The sequence below is a fragment of the Pholcus phalangioides genome, unplaced genomic scaffold (genome assembly GCF_987345545.1).
Source record: "Pholcus phalangioides strain wild (caught in Gottingen) unplaced genomic scaffold, Ppha-v1.0 ptg000020l_1, whole genome shotgun sequence".
NCBI lineage: Eukaryota > Metazoa > Arthropoda > Arachnida > Araneae > Pholcidae > Pholcus > Pholcus phalangioides.
In genome coordinates this window covers 1,602,089-1,621,308 of record NW_028301613.1, presented here as the reverse complement: position 1 = coordinate 1,621,308, position 19,220 = coordinate 1,602,089, and the positions used below count along the sequence as shown (strand labels likewise).

The 19,220-nt window shown below is 39.5% G+C and overlaps 1 protein-coding gene across 1 annotated transcript; it reads left to right on the top strand.

The window, feature by feature from the left end:
• Window positions 1–5,368: 5,368 nt before the first annotated feature.
• On the top strand, window positions 5,369–18,961 carry LOC149070732 (RNA demethylase ALKBH5-like). Its single transcript, XM_089248407.1, has 4 exons — window positions 5,369–5,966; window positions 9,123–9,379; window positions 13,029–13,109; window positions 15,928–18,961. Exons 1-4 carry the CDS (start codon window positions 5,493–5,495, stop codon window positions 16,343–16,345), a joined length of 1,230 nt encoding a protein of 409 aa, XP_089104533.1. The 5' UTR covers window positions 5,369–5,492; the 3' UTR covers window positions 16,346–18,961.
• Window positions 18,962–19,220: the final 259 nt, after the last annotated feature.

The window sequence follows — 19,220 nt, the reverse complement described above, 5'->3', positions numbered from 1 at the left end:
AAGCTAAGCTCACAAACAGAACTGGAAGTTTGAACTGTCAGTTCAGTAATTTTCTCAGGACACAAGGAGACGTCCAAAACAAGTAACCTGGAGAGAAGCAGACGACAGAGATTCTGAGGCTTGCATCGAACTTCTATTACTGGAGGGAGCATCCAGGCGCCGCGACTGCAGCGACATCAAATGCAAGGAAATCACGTGATTCGCCTCGCAATTTGCCATTCGGTCTCTAAATATTGGGTTTTAAAGATTAAAAAAAAAGGATAGAGAACTCATCTAAAGATGGAAAAAGATTAAATTATTTATTTCGTTAATGCTGGAATCATTTCCTTCATTATTTCTTGAATTTTCCTTCATAAATTCCTGAATTTTCCTTCATTATTTCTTGAATTTTCCTTCATTATTTCTTGAATTTTCCTTCATTATTTCTTGAATTTTCTTTCATTATTTCTTGAATTTTCTTTCATTAATTGTTGAATTTTCTTTCATTATTTCTTGAATTTTCTTTCATTATTTCTTGAATTTTCTTTCATTATTTCTTGAATTTTCTTTCATTATTTCTTGAATTTTCTTTCATTATTTCTTGAATTTTCTTTCATTATTTCTTGAATTTTCTTTCATTATTTCTTGAATTTTCTTTCATTATTTCTTGAATTTTCTTTCATTATTTCTTGAATTTTCTTTCATTATTTCTTGAATTTTCTTTCATTATTTCTTGAATTTTCTTTCATTAATTCTGGAATTATTTCCTTTATTAATTATTATTTCTTTCATTACTTCTGTAATAATTGCTTTCATCAATTCTGGATTTGTTTCTTGCATTAATGCTGAAATTGTCTCTTTCATTAATGCTGAAATTATCTCATTCATTAATGCTGAAATTATCTCTTTTATTAATGCTGAAATTATCTCTTTTATTAATGCTGGAATTATTTCTTTCATTGATTATAAAATTATATCTCATTAATTCTGAAATTATGTATCATTAATTCTGAAATTATATCTCATTAATTCTGAAATTATAGCTCATTAATTCTGAAATTATATCTCATTAATTCTGAAATTGTCTCTTTCATTAATTCTGGAATTGTCTCTTTCATTAATTCTGGAATTATCCCTTTTTTATTAATTTTGTAATTATCTCTTTCCTTCGTTCTGGAATTATCTTTCATTAATGCTAAAATTATCTTTCATTAATGCTGAAATTATCTCTTTCATTAATTTTCTGGAATTATCTCATCGATGCTGAAATTATTTTTTCATATTTTTTTGAATTCCTATTTATGTCATAAGAAAATGACGGGGGATTGTGTTTGTTTTCACCGAGTCACGTGATCTTCCGACGAAAGATGTTGGGGGACACCGTTCTCAGCCACTGAGCTAGCTATAAGGAAACTTACTTATACGGAAGTAAGGTGCTTTGCATCAGTCCGGGGCTGTGAGCGGTTCTATCTACTTATATGGATTAAAGTTTACTTATAGCTCAGTGTTCTCAGCACTGCCAAGGAGGAGACCGCTGACTTCATACTCTATTATACGGATTATGTCGTCTTCAGATAGGGTTACCAGATTCAAAACTGAAGAAGGAGGACGTCTGGTGCGAACCTTAGGCAGTGCCGTCCTAACGCATGCCCCCCCCCCCCCGGGCCGTGCCCGAAGGGCCTCAAGAGAAGAGGTGCCTCAGAAAAATGAGACGTAGTTGAATTTGTCGAGAATTTTTCAGGTAAGGCGTCCAAAAAATCCCTTGGCTCGGGGGCCCATGATGTTATTAAGACGACCCTGCCTATCAGCCCCACCCTTGTGGGGGTCATGGAATTTCAGTACTTCATTCCTTTACTTCTATTAATTTACAATAGTTAAACAAAAACAGCAATGAAAGATTCGAAAAATGATCAAAGTTATCGAATTGCAACGTATATTTGATAAAGAGATGATGAAGCGCGTGGACCACGATAATTACTATTAATAATTTATGAATTTTGTAAAATTAATTTAAATGCAATTCCCTTTCAATGGATCGTGTTTGATTACGATGGTTCAGAAGAGAAAAAGCAACAACTGTCTAATTGGAAGTAAGAGGATGGGGGGGGGGGAGAGGGGGAGAGATCGTATAAAAATTTACATTTTTTTATTTTGTGTACACTGTATTTTCATCCTCAAAACTCGCACTGGGTGATTTCTGGTCACATTTTGAGAATTTTTAGAATTGGAACCATACCGCTACGACGAACGGTTACGGTTGATGAGATAAAGACTGTAACAACACTCCAAGGAGAAACCATTGAATGTTAGAATGGCCATAATATTAGCCACTACTGCGGCAACAGGGCCGCAAGTAGTGGGGGGGTAGCAGATGGTTCTGGTGCCCCGGGCGCATCACAAAAGGGGGGCGCAAAATTTCACCGTTCAACCTATCTTTCAGCATTGCGAGGGGTGTGCCTAAATGAGTGGTTGCCCCGGCTAACCAAGTATCCAGTTGCAGTCCCGCCAGCAGGTATCTTATTTCTGACGAATCACCGTTGTATTGGGTATTTTTTTCTCTTTTATAGATACTACATTCTCAAGTTTGCAATTTACACCTGGTAGCATTTCTTTTACTTCTGCTGATCAAACTACACAGTTGATCCACTAATGACACAAAAATCAAGTCCTTATTCTGCAGAACTTGGTTCACTGCATGGACCCATCTGGGCATTTCTGGCACCGGGGTGTCAAGTGGCAATTAGATCTGGTTCCGATTTTCGAGAGTAAATATGCAAATAGGTAGGTAGGAAATTTTAGCTAGGAGGCCATTCAAGTATTACGTCAGCATTGATGAGGGAGTTTCCGATTTGCTGACTTTTTATGACGGGGGGGGGGGGGGGGTTGTATAATGCTTACGACTTAAACCACCCTTTATGAACATATGAAATTTTTTTACTGCCGTCTTACTCGGGGTTCCCCAAAAACGGGATAAACCTTTCGACAGTTTGTGGGCACTTGAAGTAACATTCCCCTATTGATAAGTGCCCTACAGAGCCACTTAAGTGATCTATAAATGTTTTGCGGATCCAAGTGATCTGGAAATGTGTCCGGGCCGCTTAAGTTCTCTGGAACTGTGCCACGCATCACTCAAGTGATCCGTAATTATATGCCGTGAATCTCATAAATAATCTGAGAATGTGCCGCGAGTAACTTGAGTGATGTAGAACCGCACTGAGGGCCAGTTAAGTGCTCTAAAACTACGTCACATGTCACTCAAGGGATTTCTAAATTTGTCACGGATCGTTTAAGTGTTCTCGAACAGTGTCACGGATCGTTTAAGTGATATGAAAAGTTGAATGAAAAATTAATTTTTGATCGTGGAAAGGGGGCCCGAGAGAACCCCCCCCCCTATGCCCCGCCCCCGTATATCCCACCAATATGCGTTAGGATTCAGAGAGGCAGAGCTGATGACGAAATTTTGCTGACAAGGGGGGAGGGGAGTCAAAAATTGCTAAAAATTTGCTTACGTAATACTTGAACGGCCCCTTGTGCAAATTACATTCAAGGATTGTGCAATCGTACGTTAGACTTGCCGTAAGAGTGCTCTTCTTTTGATGATAGCTCCATGATGACAGACATGGGTACAGACAGTGCTCGCGACTAGAAAAAGGTTGAAGACCTCTGCCTTAGGCAAAAACCGGAAATCTTTGACACAAGTAAAAATTGTGAGGAAAAAAAGGGTGGGTCCTCCTTTATACGGCACCTAAAGGCTATATCAATTTGTTTTGAAACCAGAGGCTCCAGCAAGATTTTTTTTTTCTCAAGACGCATAGGAAGGAAACAGGCAGTTTTTCTTATCATTTTCTTTTCATGTTCGATATTTGCGAAAAAAATGAGAAGTCTATGTAAGAAATTTTTATTTCTCAATCAATTCTGTGGGTGCTCTGTCCCGTGCCACAAAGTACTGTGGGTGCTCGGGCTCTGACGCCACTAAAGAAAACACAACAAAAGTGAAGAGAAGATCCACGAAATACACGGCGCACGACGCATTTCAGACTCCCCGTCGGCCAATCACGCCCAACGTAAAGCGCTGGCTTGAGGCTTGTTGCGTGCTGTAGGGAAAACAGTCGTACCGCTTTTCCTATTGGCCAGTGAACGGCGTGTCGCGCTGGACGATTCACGTTGCGCGTGGCACAGAAAACCTGCTCCTAGGAAAACCCGGCTTTATATCACCACAGAAATATTCAGACGACAGAAGCGCCACGCTATGAAAACATAAACACGTAGTGTGGTAAAGTTACACGTTGCTACCGACGCGAAAGGGTCCTAAAGCCGGGTTTTTCTAGGAATAGGTGTTTTGCGCCGCGTGAACCGAATTAGATCATTTCGCGCCGGCAGAAACGTGTTACATAATCACGTTCCGCGTTTGTGTTTTCCTAGCGTGGCGCATCAGATCAGGGCTGCTATATTATAGTATATGGCCTCGTCTGCATGCTCCGGTTTGAAGGGAAGGGAAAGAAAACACACAAGAGTGAAGAGAACATCCGAAAAACGCGCGGCGCACGACGCATTTGACTGCTCCAGAAGCAGTCAGCCAATCACGCCCGACGTCCGTATTGCGCGCGCTGTTGGAAAACAGTCATACTTTCTTTCAAACCGAGCACAACTCAGGTCTATCACCATCTCTACGGGCGATTTACTACCCGGTGAGTTGTGCCGTAACTGTACCCTAACAGTCTGAGTTCGTATGCAGTGCTGTTGTGTTTGATTTTTTCAGTGTGCTGTCATCTATATTTCATTCAGAAGTGATTGATGTGTTATGATTGAATTACATTTGTACTGTTTATAGACCTGTTGCTCTCTGCGGTGAGACCTTTTAACGTGGAGATCGGTTCGCAATCGCGCCTCGAAGTTGGGAACCACAGAAAACAAACCAACTTCAGCCGACCACCACTGTGGCGACGGTGGGGTCCGAACACGGACTATGACCACTCGACAATCAAAGCGGTTAAAAAAGGCATACTGCTTTTCTTATTGGTGAGTGGACGGCGTGTCGCGCTGGGCGATTCACGTGGTACGCAGCACATAAAGCCTGTTCCTCCTAGGAGTAGAATTTCTGGGCCGGGTGCAGCGTGAAAACTCTGATTGGTTAAAAACTTGAAATTCAGATTTTTTTTTTTTGACCAATCAGAGTTTTCACGCTGCACGCACTGTAGAAACCTGCTTCTAGGAAAACCTGGCTTTACCTGTTCACGCGGCTCAACAAAAAAAAAAAATAATAATAATAATAATAAATAAACCTTCTCTATTTTCAGGCTCATTCAAAATTTATCTGTGTTCTCACGAGATGGCGCTTTATGTTCGGAGGCTATGTTTCTTTCTCCCTGACGTACTTCCAGTTTTTTGTTCTGACCCGAGTGGCATCACTTCGTCTTCTCCTTCCGCCCTTGAACCGAACTAGCAGCTACGGCCATAAAACAAAAAACAAAAAAAATAATTGCGAAAGAAACCGTCTGCTTTCTGAAACAAACATGGCGGCCACGGAGTACGGCGATCTGCGCAAGAAGTTGGATTCGAGCTACGAGAGCGAATACTTCGTCTCGACATTGAAATCCAGGGAGTCTTCTCCGCGCGAGAACAAGGAGAGGCGCAGGAGCTACCACCACCACCAACAACAGCTCAAGAAGAAGAGGTACTACGACTCCGAAGAGGACGACTACTCGCACCTGGAGACGCTGAGGAAACTGCACGAAGGCATCCAGCAGAGGAGGCTCTTCACCGACGACGAATGCAGGGCCATCGAGGACAAGATCAACGAGGTCGTCGAGGACGGAGAGAAGGGTCTCTACAAGGAGTACACAGTCGACCGGGCCCCGCTGAGGAACAAGTACTTCTTCGGAGAGGGGTATACCTACGGTTCCCAGCTTCTGAGGAAAGGCCCGGGGATGGAGAAGCTTTACCCACGCGGGGAAGTCGACGAAATACCTCAGTGGGTGCATGACATGGTATATATAAAAACATATATGTATCCTTTATTCCTATAGATACTTCGAATGCATTTCATAATTTCCCTTTCAAAGTGAGCTTAATTTAACAAATGTGATATACATAGGGGTGGGGGAGAATAATATTGTGTATTGCAGGGGTTCTCGAACTGGGTACCATGGTGTGCCCAGGGCCACAACTAGGGGGTGTACTAGAGGGGGTTGCCAAAATGCATGCTTGCCCCGGCTGACGAAGCATCTAGTTGCGGCCCTGGGTGTGCCTCCAGCCTTTGTCGTGCCCGAAGAGATTCTTTGTTAAACAGCTCTGGGAAACCGGCAAAGCTCACAGATGAGCATTGAATAGGGAAAAGGGGGGGGGGGTGCTGTGGGAGATGGGAAAAGTTTGAGAAGCCCTCTGGTGTATTGGAGAAGTATCTAAACCAAGTGCTATGTTTTTTTTTTTCTGTCACGAGTGTGATTTTGAACTGCTGCATTGCGGAAATGTTTCATACCTGTGGGTACTAGATGGTACCATAGGAGATTTAAATATTTCAATTTCCGAATTAATTTTGGAGTTGCTCAGACTGGTGCTACAGGATATTGTCCCCCCCCCCCCCTGGCTCTGACTTCACTGATTTTAAACCTTCCCGAAGAGTGGGTGCGTTTGGGAATCCACAGCACCAAGAAAATGCTATCTAGCCATCTCACGGCTGGCTCATAGACACGCCCGTTTACACGATTTAATTGATTTAGAGTAAACTAAATTTTATAGAAGAGGATACCTATACAGAATCAGGCAATTATTCTGTGTACACTGCAGAAGACTCAGTGATGTCATGTTCCCTTGCCAGATCTTTCTGAGTTGCGTGACACTGGATGTTTCTACGATGTACCAGTAGATTTTTGATCAAATCCCGAACTTAATTTATGTACATGGACTTGCCATACTTTTTGGAAACTAATAAGACGTGATAGCAACCAGGGTTGTCAAATCCCCTTCCCGGCTGGGTTTTTTAGCCTAAAAAACCTGGTTTTCTTTTTTGGGAAAATTAGTTGTTTTCAAAGAATGTTGTTTTTTCAGGTTAAAATTTCATTTTAAGGTTAGTTTATGTATTCCAAAAATTGCTGCATAGTGCAGTGTTTAGAATATGTATATTTTTATACAGGACATGAGACTTTCATAACTGAAATAATCAAGAGACAAAAAACATTAGCTCATAACGAAAACAAAATAACTGTGGGATTCTTGAATTGAACATTGTTAATGAACACCTTCGAGTGAAACAGAACGAAAAGTATAGTTTTTTTCCGAAACTAAGACCTAACCAGAAAATAAGCCTTAGCTTGATTTTTCAAGATGCCCATAATATTAAGCCTGACCACGAAAATTCGCCTGGTAAAATTATCAGCAAGATGAAGGTATTATGTAGGTCTGTTGCTATACATGACAATCTGTCTTGTATAAAGTGGTATTAAATACACAATAATGTTATTGACATTTGTATTTAATGATAATTCAAGTTATCCTGTAGTTTTAAGTTCCCGAAAACGGCTAATTTGGACAAGTGGAAAACACCTCCAGAGTAACGAATCCTCAGAATATGACTGCTATCTCCTCCTCTTAATCAGATCATTTTTTGATTATTACTTGTGCTTTTAAAAAAATTTCAGAATTTAATTTAATGAAGCAGGGATATTTTTCAACAGTGAGGAATTCAAGAAAGAGAAGCATGTTACTTTAGCTCCTCAAAGTTAGGGTTCGATTTAAAAGAAAAAATAACTTTATGGTACTGGTTACATAGCTACAAGGTTTTATTTTTGATGGATTTGCACTTTCGGATACATTTTCTTTGGAGTTTGAAAAAGTTGGAGAAAAAAAATTTAGGCACTATCTTGATTTCTCAGAATTTTCATTACCCAAAATTCATTTATTTCACCACAAACAATCGTCTTGCTACAGTTCCTGCATACAGCTCAAGATTCAGATAAGTTATGTAGAAGTGGGTGTGTTTGTACGTGAACAATTATTCCCTTATTGTATGGTCAGTTTTATTGATCAAATACATAGTTTAACACACACCAAAAATGTATATTTAGACATAATATAAGATGCACACATGTGTTTAAATTAGATATTTTCAGGTTGTGGAAAAAAGGAAATTAAATTTTGCCCAAAAAGCTCACCCGGTCTGGGTTTTGTTTTTTACAACCCTGGTAGTAGTGTAATTGCGGCGAGAAACAGATTTCCAATCATAAGTATGCTATCGAGTTAAACCTACCCAGAATATATCTTTTAGCTTCTGAGTTTTTTTTTAGCACTCACTGTAGATGTCTTTAAGGGGTCATTTTCAAGTATTACGCCTGCATTGATGGGGGGAGGGGGAATTTTGATTATGCTTATGTCGTTAACCACCCTTTATGAAAATATGAAATATTCTTAATGGCGCCTTACTCTGTGCTCCAAAACCGAGAACAACATTTCGCTAGTTTGTAGGCACCTGTGAATGAACATTCCTCTCTATTGATAAGTGTCCTACAGAGCCACTCATAGGCTGAGATAGACTTGAAAGTCTGGGGGAGCACGGTCATTATTGCTGGGAGCGCAATGATGTCAATTCATATATAAGTAGGCTCCACCTTTGACGCTGGGGGGGGGGGAGGCAATCGGACCCCCCATATCTCCACCCGTGGAGCCACTTTAGTAGTAATCTCTAAATATTTTGTGGATCCAAGTGGTCTGGAAATGTGTCCAGGCCGCTTAAGTCCTCTGGAACTGTGCCACGCATCACTCAAGTGATCCGTAATTATGTTGCAGATCTCTTAAGTAATCTGGGGATGTGCCGTGGGTAACTTGAATGATGTAGAGTGGCACTGGGGACCTTGTAAGTGCTCTAAAACTGTGCCACGTGTTAGTAGTCAAGGGATCTCTAAATGTGCCACAGATCGCTTGAGTGTTCTGGAACTGTGTAAGAGCTGATAACCTATTGCTCCTGATCACTGAAGTTTCCTGCAGGGTTGGCAGATTTAATCATCTTGAAATATGGTCAACCCTGTTCCTACATGTTAACGAAAAATGTCTTTCAAGTATCATTTTATTGTTATGTGCTGGAAAGTTTTTTAAAAATGAACTTTAGATTTCTGCCTTATCATATTTTTTGTTTCTTTCCATTTCTTCAGGTTGTGAAACCCCTTGTTAAAGCAAAAGTGGTGCCGGAAGGATTCATAAACAGTGCCGCTATCAACGACTATCAGCCAGGTGGTTGTATAGTTTCGCATATTGATCCCGCCCACATATTTGATCGTCCGATAGTGTCCGTTTCTTTTCTGAGTGATAGTGCCCTCTGCTTTGGTTGCAAATTCAGCTTCAAGCCTATTAGAGTCACTGATCCAGTTCTCTGCTTGCCTGTCAGTAGGGGCTGCGTCACCATATTAAGGTGAGAAGAACTCACGCAGAAATAAAACCCAGCTACCTTCCATTCATTTCATGTATTGCTCATGATCATAGACTTTTAAGTATTTGTTTATCATAATAACTTGTCACTTGTGGGAGCGAAAATGCCTACACTTGCAGTTTTGTGCAAATTGATTAAAACCGGGTGAACTATTGGCGGGACTAATACCATTTCTCCCTAACCTGCTCAAAGGGTTATGATAGATTAAAAAGACATTTCGTATATTTTTTTGATTTGATTTTACCCTCTGGTTTCAGAATTTTGAAAAGTATTGTCCGCAGAAAGTGACAAAAACATGTTTCCTTGAATAGTGTACAGCAACGTTTCTCTTTTTTTTTTCAGCCCATGGGCCCCTTTGAGCCATATTTTTTTTTATTGTGCCCCCCCCCCATTTTACCCAGGGTTCCTACCCTCCCCCATAGATGATTACTTTATACTTATGGAATTGAATTTAGGCTAATCAAAACTAAATTTATAATGAAATTGTTTTGCAAAGATCAACCTCTGGTACCCTGGGCACCAGAATGAGACAACTAAAGACACAGACGCATATAAAATGCAACATTGAGTACAATGGCATAGCTGCCAACTTTTCAAAATGAAAATTCGGGAGATTTTCGCATAAACCCGTATTTTACGCTTAAACCACTCCCTAATAAATACAATAGGGATTTTTCCAAATAAAATAGGGATTTTCCAAACAAAAGTTCAAGCGTAGGGAATAAAATCCCTACTCAAAAACTGAAGTCAAATTAAATAGGGATTTTACACACATGGAAGTTAAACCCTTGGAAATAAAATTCCTACGCAAAAAACAAGTGAAATTGGAGGCCAAAACTTCAATGATGTAAAAATATATATTGTGTTCAATCAGAAACGTGAACAAACATTCTGCGCGAATGCCCCCAAAATCATCGGAAGATGAAGGAAAACACCGTCAATTTTTTAAGAACACTGACTTTTTGTGACACTTGCTTGATGTTTTTTTTTCATTTCACATGAGTGATGATGGTAGTCTTTCCATGACCGATGTTTATGTCCGTAACACAACTTGTACAAAAAGGAAAAGTCGGCCCTCTTCTGGAACGTTTGATGAAAGGAAATTCATCGGGGAATAAATATGTTTAAAATTTATTAAATATATTTTTGCTTATCATTATTCATGCTTTGTTATATCGCACGTACGTAACTTCAACAAAAGAAATTTTGACCATATGCGCGTCACTATAATCTTCAATTATTATCCAGGACTATTGGCTGCTAAGCCATTTCCCTGCACGATAAGACAAACAACTTTCTTGTTACCATCAGAGGGTTTGTAAAACTTCCTTAAAAAGGGAATTTCCCCATTTACGACGTGTGACGTCATTTCGAAAGGGAAAAAAAAGGGCTTCATGCCCCACAAGAAATTCCTTAGGGACTGTTTTCATAAGCGGGGATTTTTTTTAATGAAGTAGGTAATTTTTAGGGACAATTTTAGGGATTTTTGTGATTTTCGTAAAAATTCGGGAGATTAAAGAACTTTTCGGGAGGTCGAGCGATGAAGGTAAAATTCGGGAGATTCCCGAAAAATTCGGGAGACTTGGCAGCTATGCAATGGTGTATGCATGCATGTATGGCCTCATCTGAAAACAATTAGTAACTGAACATGGGCCATTCCAGAGTTATCTGACTTCAAAAAATCGGACAATGCGTGTGTGAAGCCGCCTGCTCTCTATGGCATTACATATGCCAATGCCCACGTACAGCAACACTTCACTTTGGAAATGTGCCTGTTTGCAGGCCTGTGGTGGAAGAGAAGAATTTTACAAAATCCAATGAACTATGCGCGATTTGCAGGGTTTAAGCTATGGTTTCATTTTTTGCAAAATGTGAAAGAAAATATTAGAATGCTAAAGAAGTAGTATCCACTTTCGCAAAAATGCGTACAGGAGGTACGAAAGGAGAAGACATCCAGCCATAAATCATTATTGCAGCAATAATGTATCAAGTATTTCAGCATTTTGCTAAAGCTTTTCCCCCATTTTTGCTTTCTTGGTAAAGGAATATTTTATCTAGCTTAAACCTTGGTGACTTAGTTGCATTATCCAATTAGTGGAAAGAAACTTGCATCGTTTTCACAATAAGAGGAAAGTTTGGTCAAGCTTATTGCAATCAACGTTACAAGACCTGGATAATTTACTGGCGAGAGATCCAGGACCACTCCACAAGTGTCGTTACAACCTCTGATCAGGTCGCTGTTTTGATTAGTGTCCGGCACCCTGGATGCGGGATTGTCACTGAGAGTGGGCAGATTCAAGATTATTGTTTATTACTTGTCATTTTTAAATTTAGATTTGATTGTGATCATAGTTGTATAAAAGTTGGATTTATAAATAAATGCCAGATGCATCCATCTCTTGGGAACGCCTTGAAATCTGCAAAAGATCAAAGGTGGGATGTATCTGGTGTTATCGGTACCCTGGGTCCAGCAGGGATCTGGAAGGTGGGTGATAATCCCTTCCAAGAGCTAAAATATGTGGAAAAAATATGTTTATGTAAAATAGAGTACAATCCAACGAACTTATAGACACATCACCCTGGGCTAGAATTCAGTAAGCTCTGTCCCCAGACAGAGCGATGTTCCATAATGAGAGGGAGGGGGCTATACTTAACTGGAAGTAAACAGCTTACATATTCACATTCGAAAATTATGATACAAGATCTCATCCTGTAGGCACTGGTATGAGAGCCCGTGTTATGCTCACATGTGCCCCATGGATAGCTCCGCTGGATTCTGAAAGCAGTCGTATTCTTTCCCAACATATTTTACTCAAAAGCGTTATTTCTTCATGGCTCTCTGTGCCCCCATTTCTTCACTTGTTGTGACCCCCCCCCCCCCCAGAATATCTCAGGATCACAATCATCATGGAGGTTGGTCAATCATCATGTGGCCCCCCCAGGTTGAGAACCACTGGTCTACGGGTTATACAAGGGAAATATTTGTAAATCTCTCTCTCTCTGGAGTGTGGTATTTTCTTTTTCCCGTGTTTCTTATGCAATTGTTCGTGAAGCAAAATTTCATGTGCATCCCCTAACACGGACAATTGTATAAAAAACACGGGAAAAAGAAAATAACACACTCCAGATTATATATGTCTATAAACCTGTTCTTTCTTTCCTACGTCGCCTTCACCTCCCCCACTCCCTTCTGGAAGAAGAAAAAAAGGTATAAAAAGAGAAGGTTTTTTTTCCGGCCTGTATGATTGTTGACTAAAACTAGTTTCCAAAAAATAAAGATGATTGCAACCGAGAGCCCCCCCTGATGCATGCGTGGCCAGGGCGATGCATTGAGAGAGGCTGTTTAATGTGTTGGTGTTCCTATATTTCACTGGTCAGACTAGTTTCTTCCTATATTATTTGGCTTGGGGGGGGGGAGGGTTGGAACGATCACCTCCATTGGCCCTCCCTGGGTTCAGCACCAAGAAATTTAATGCAAATAGCTGAAAAACTGTAGTTTTACTCAAGTGATGTAGAAACATGATGTCTTTGAAATTTGTGATTCAGCTCTTGATTTTAGCTGAACATTTTTGGCATCTTTATTCGAGTCTATGGGTTACTAATTTCTCTTTTATATCTCTTGTTATTTCAGTGGGTATGCGGCAGACAACATAACCCATTGCATCAGACCTCAGGATGTCAAGAAACGAAGAGCTGTCATTATATTACGACGGTAAGCATTTTTTAAAGCATCTATAGCATAGTTTCCCAAACTTCTTGTTCTTCAAAAAAAAAAAGTCTTCTTCAGCCCCCCACTTAACTAGAGCAAACTCATAGGATCCTATATTAAACTCAATCACCCCCTGGACCCTTCCATATCTTCCGGGGAGCAATATTTCCCATTTTGGGGAACACTTATGTTTCGTGGGAAGCCTTTATCTCAGCTTGTGATATGTACTTTAGCTACCATGATTTGCAAACAATGTGTTTCAGTCATGTTTGCTACTTTACAATGGTTTGTCATTCCTTCAATGCTCCCAGTACACAGGGTGTAACCAAAATGATGGTCTGACAATATAAGGAGTGATAGAACTCGCCAAAACAAAAAACTTTCACCATACAGTGTGGGGGTCAGAAAGCAAGTCGCACTAGGGCTCCTGCATGGTGAAAATAAAGAACACAGTATTTGTCTTTGCTGTGCTCTCCTGCATGGTGAAAATGGAGAACACAGTAAAGACGAATAATGAAGGACAAAGAATCTTTTCTATCGAAAAACTTCGCAACAAGCTGAAATGAGCGACCACCGGCTGCATGTGAACGTAGCTCCATCCATAAACAGGATAGATGCTGTAAAGTGTGGCTGAGTATGCCCTGTTGCAAGGACCAGCACACAAATGTTGCATGTTGTGGGAAAATCCATTTAATATCAGGCATCGACCTGTTGGAGATGGTAGGGGTGTAAACCTTTCTTCATGTGCAACGCACTCCATACCGTCATATGGTCAACACCTTGGTCACAAGACAAGGTGCTCACATGCTTCGTGTATGCTGGTCGTCCACTGCATCAAGGGATTGCCTCTCCTAAACCAGACATGCACCTCATCCATATTCCTCTGCAAAACTTAAGGGATTGCCTCTGTCCGATTAACTGTTTTCGCTTGACCTGTGTCATGTCTTTGGGCGAGGAACAAGTCCATCTCCACGCATTGACTGTGCAACAGTTAAAATATTCTCTGATCCGGTACAGTCTTTTTTTGTGGAAATGGCTCTTGATAAAGTCTTGCCGTTTGTAGCCCCATAAATATAGTGCATATCGGCCTTCTCCGCATTCAAATATTGCTGTCTGTCTGTCTGCTGAGAAATAGCAGCTGATTGACAGGTTCTGCGTAATGCTATGTTTCATCGACTGTAGAGGTAAGCAGCCTCTCGTGGCTTGCTTTCTCGCGCCCCCCCCACATTGTATGGTGAAAGTTATTTGTTTTGGTGAGTTCTATCACCCCTTGCAGTTCCGATCATCTGTCTAGTTACACCCTATATATAAAAAACCTGGCCAGCGCTGGGTATTATAGCTAATAATGTTGTAAGTATATAATTTTCATTTGTGATGTATAGGACATAATATCAAACTTCATACTAAAATGTGTAGGACAAGACCCCCTCATATCATGCACCAGGGTCCCTATGTTGGGATCTTTGCGAGCTATTTAATAGTGAATTTGCAGTGCGAAAAAAACAAAACAAAAAGGGGCGATAATTATGCAGGGCATGGCGCCTTGCCCAGCCCTGAAAAAAAAATATGACTGGACTAAGCTATGGTCCACATTTACGTTCTTTTCATGTAAGCTCTAGTTACGTCTGTGTGTGAGATGTTCGTCTTGAATTCTGGCCTCCAAAATGTTTTAGATTCATTTCATGGTATATGCAAACATGACAACATTGAAGCTTGTCAGTAGTCATGAACGTTCTGCTTTGCCATGGGGGGAGGGAACCCCTAAGGGCAACAAAATCGTACTACAATAGAAAAAAATAACTAAAAAATTAAATTTTTTAATTGAAAGTTCATTAAATACAGCACCTTATTGGCACTGGAACCTACACAGCTCAGGCCACGAAAGGTTCCCCCCCCCCTCTACCCAAGCAACTTTCAGAGGTCGCGGAGTCTCTTAATAATTTATGAATATTCAATGCAATCCCAGCCTGCATACGCCCTTGTTGGCAGTATATACAGACGTCTAGCAATCCTGCACCCTCCCATCCCTGTTTCCATCCTATAAGAGCTCTTACGGCACCTATGATGAAACATTCTTTCTGGCGTAAGTTTCGTGAGCTTGACCATGCGCTATGCAAATGAAGCCGGGTCCAGACCCGCCATGCTTAAACCACTCAAAAACCTGTTTTTAGCCCACAGCGTGGGGGTGGTTTTGACAGAAAACAGGTTTTTGAATTTTTGCGTCTACTAGAGCAGCGAGTTTAGATCCAACTTTACAGATTGCCTTCTGAGCACAGACAAAATAGTTTGCTATAAGGTTCAGGAGAAAAGAATTGGAAGAAGGCCTGAGAGAAGCAGATCTCCGGAGAAAAAGAAGAGAACAAAAAATGGGACATTCGAAAAAGAGTAGGGTGAAGGTTGGTACCGAAGAGACTTGACAGTTTAGTTGGGGATGTTGGAAAATAATGTGGTTTTCTTCTTTCTTTTTTTTTTTTTGGGTGTTTAGAACCCAGTTATTTTACCCTGAAATCGCAGTAGAAGTACAGCCGAAGATCTATGACCGATAAGATGGGGCAAAGTTTACTTTTGCTTTCTGTCAAACTCTCTCCCATGCATATACAAATTCATCGTTATGGTAAAAGATTGATGCAGTTTTGAAAAATAATAAAAATAAGTAAAACAAGAAACACTCGGACCCGATTTTTTTTTTTTTTTTTAAAGCCAATTTCCATAGTATTGAGAGTATCTCCCGTAGTTCTAGTTTCTTGTGGCAATCCGTAGAAGCTACAATCCATAGCAGTTGGCAACTCTGTATATGATGATTGGTTTTTCTATTTGACAGGGTCTTGCCAGATGCTCCCCGCCTCAGCGAATCGGAGCTGGCCTTAATATCGCACCGCAAGTTCTTGAACATGTTATCTTCGCAGAACACAGACCTGACCAACACAGACGACCTAGATCTGACAATCGAGAATAAGCTCAAGGGCAGAAATGGAGCCGCTTTCAAATACCTCAACGATCGTATAAAGAACGCAAGCGCTAACAAGCGGAAACTTCAGAGCTCTGTTTCATGGGCGTCATCTGCGAATCTCCTCCCAGACAGCAAGGAACCGAAAGATGAGAACGAAGAGCCGAAAACCAAATCGCTCCGTACAGAGGAAGAAGAAAAGCAGGAAAAATTGTCAACAGAAAAGGTTCGGAACAGCGAGAAATCGGAAGACGATCCACCAGAGTCAAAAAAGAGGTCTGATAATACATAATTATCTTGTATATATAAATACACATTGTAATAATGCAAATTATATATATAGTGTGCGTACATGTGGATATGAATGAATGTTGTTTCGAGACTGAAGAGTTATTTTTGAGAGTTCTGTTTGTTTATGGTTAACTTATACGATAACGCCAGAGTAAGAAAGGTGTTGAGATTATGAAGTGTAATTTAAAGTAATCAGCAAGCGCAGTGTAAAAATAAATGTATTTTATGATATTCTTGGTTCCTGATGAGTATTGCGGCCATCGTTCATATGTGTAATCGGAAATACTGTTTTTATTTTTATTGCCGCAGTGTGTTCTTTTTCGGGGAGAAAATGTTTTAATACTTCTTGTTGGAAAGTTGTAACTAAATTTTTAATTTCCCCTTAAACTTTTTGAAATTTGTTGCATTGTTTCGAATTTGAAAACTTTGTTGCATTTGCTGTTCTGTTAATATGTATTGAACATGTTCGACTCCAGCCATATTTTGTTTTATTTGTTCCATGGAAATCACTGCGAGTAGTAAAGAGGGAAGAATCATGTGTGTAAAGCAGCGTTCTCGAGAGTTGGCTGAGATTTTTGGTGCTGAATGCAATAGGGAATATTGGGTGACTCGACGGCATTAATTTCCTCACCGAACATCTGTCAAATGTTCATCAGATTTTGACAGATGTTCGATAAGAAAACCAATGTGAAATTGTCGATTTGTTCTAATTTTTCTCCCTGGCTTACAGCTGATGCGAGTGTTCAGATCGAATTCTCCGCTGACAGAAATTTGTGAATTAGCTTTTAAGAAAAGGGGAAAAAAGAGCTGAATATGAGATATTGTGTTATTCCTCAAATTGATGTGATTTTTAAGAAATACATGTCCATGCAAATTATTTTATTAACGCTGGTGTATGAATTGAGCCGCAAAAAAAATGTGTTTCTAATTACAAAATGTGACATGAAGAAGGCAAAATAATTGAAAGAAAAATTAGATGAAAGAGAATTATTTGAAAAGATTTTATTGCAAGAAAATGTGGAATTTAGTTTGAAAGCAACTTCAGAAATATTTGGAAAGGTTTTTTTCTTCTCCCCTCCCTTGCGGTAATGATATATGTTGTATAGAATTACATTTTTTGTTTTGTTGTGTGTTGATGAGTGATATTTAAGTTGCCATTGTTCTGGACTTTTTTGCAAAAAACAATTATAATTAGTTCGATTTTTTTTCCTCCGAATGTGATTTCTTTTTGAATTGCTTTGATTATACAATTCCCAGTGTTGCACAAACAAGACACAGTTCCGAACTCTGCTGGAAGAGATCTTGGTAAAAGGATAATTCCGATGGCACTGTTCTGGGGGTTCATATCGTGCACAAACGATGCTAATTTTTCCCAGAATACGAACAAGAAAAATCCGAGTCAGTCATCTGGATCATTTGAAACTATAAAATTTGCTATAGCTGCTGCTGCAAAAATATTTTCTTATTCCTACACATCTATTGCCGCTAAACCAAATTATATATGCCTAGTGTGTTATTTAAAAATAACTAAAGTTATATACCGTCAAACACTGATATATATATATATATATATATATATAATGGAAAATATTTATTATGACCAATAAAATGGTGAAAATTACAATCTGACCATAAATGGAAAAAAATGGTTCCCTTTAATGCTTTGTAGCAGTGTTCTTCAACCTTATTTATACCTTAGAACTGGCAAAATAATTTTGTGGACCAGTGCGAAATGAAATAACTTGCAGACCGGCAAAAAAAGAATTTTGTGGACTGGTAAATAATAAATATAAAGAAATAATTTGCAGACTGGCAAAAAATAATTTGTGACCAGTCAAAAATAGAAATAAGACGAGAAATTTAATATCTAAAAAATAATAGAAATAACTAGCGCATTGAAGAAGTGACAAAATCCATTGTAAAAGGAATAAAGATGTCTGAAACGTATTGTTAGGAAACACATAGGAAATCAATGTATAAGGATTTGAAGACACGCAAAAAATAAATATAAATAATTTACAGACTCTTGCAAAAAATATATATACAGTAAAACCTCCTCTAATGGCCACCTCTTAACCACGATAATTTCCAAACAACGGCCAAATTTTTTGGAACCGAATGCATTCCATAGACTTAACATTATAATAAACCTCTAAACAATGGCCACTTTCGAGAAAAATAATTTTTATGCTGGTTTTTAAGGGAGTTTCCCTGTTCCCCAAACTTTATGGGGGAATGTTACGTATACTTTATATTATAATATGCATTTTTCCTGGGTACAAATGCTAGATGGGTATATTGAAGGCAGTGGGAGACAGAAAAAACTCGCACACTGCTAGTTTTATTTGGATGGTTCTTTTCTACAAGAGTTTTTGCACATCTCAAATCTCATTTTCTGTGAGAAGGACATCTTACATCTCTCTTCCTCAGATGAGATACCGGCCATAAACTCTTGCTGGTGCGTGACTTAATCTATTTTTCACCACTGGTTCTTAAATGCCCCTAGTCTTCCCCAATCACACAATCTCTTCAAGTAATGGCTCCTGTTCATGAGCTAGCCCCTCTCTCTGTCACCCTTCAATAATTCAAATCGGCCCAGTTTCCTCCAAGCAGAATTAAAAAAAGAAAACTTTTTAAGCGCACGTATGCATGGCTACAATGTTACATATAGTTTTGTATTGTAAATATTCCCACTTGCACGTGTTAATTTTCAGAGTGAGAAAGATTATGCTTATATATATATATACTGGAGACGTTTTAGGGGAGAATATTATCTGCAATTCCATAACACGTGTGTGGGCGGAAGCAAAACATCAGCTTAGTTGTGATAACGTAACGTTTTTTGCTCGTAAGGCAAATCATCGCTCGTTAACAGA

Coding starts and splice junctions, on each gene's coding strand:
- LOC149070732 (XM_089248407.1), top strand. CDS start 5,493: ATGGCGGCCACGGAGTACGGCGATCTGCGCAAGAAGTTGGATTCGAGC. Junction 9,380..13,028: donor GGCTGCGTCACCATATTAAG/GTGAGAAGAACT, acceptor TTGTTATTTCAG/TGGGTATGCGGCAGACAACA. Junction 13,110..15,927: donor GCTGTCATTATATTACGACG/GTAAGCATTTTT, acceptor TCTATTTGACAG/GGTCTTGCCAGATGCTCCCC.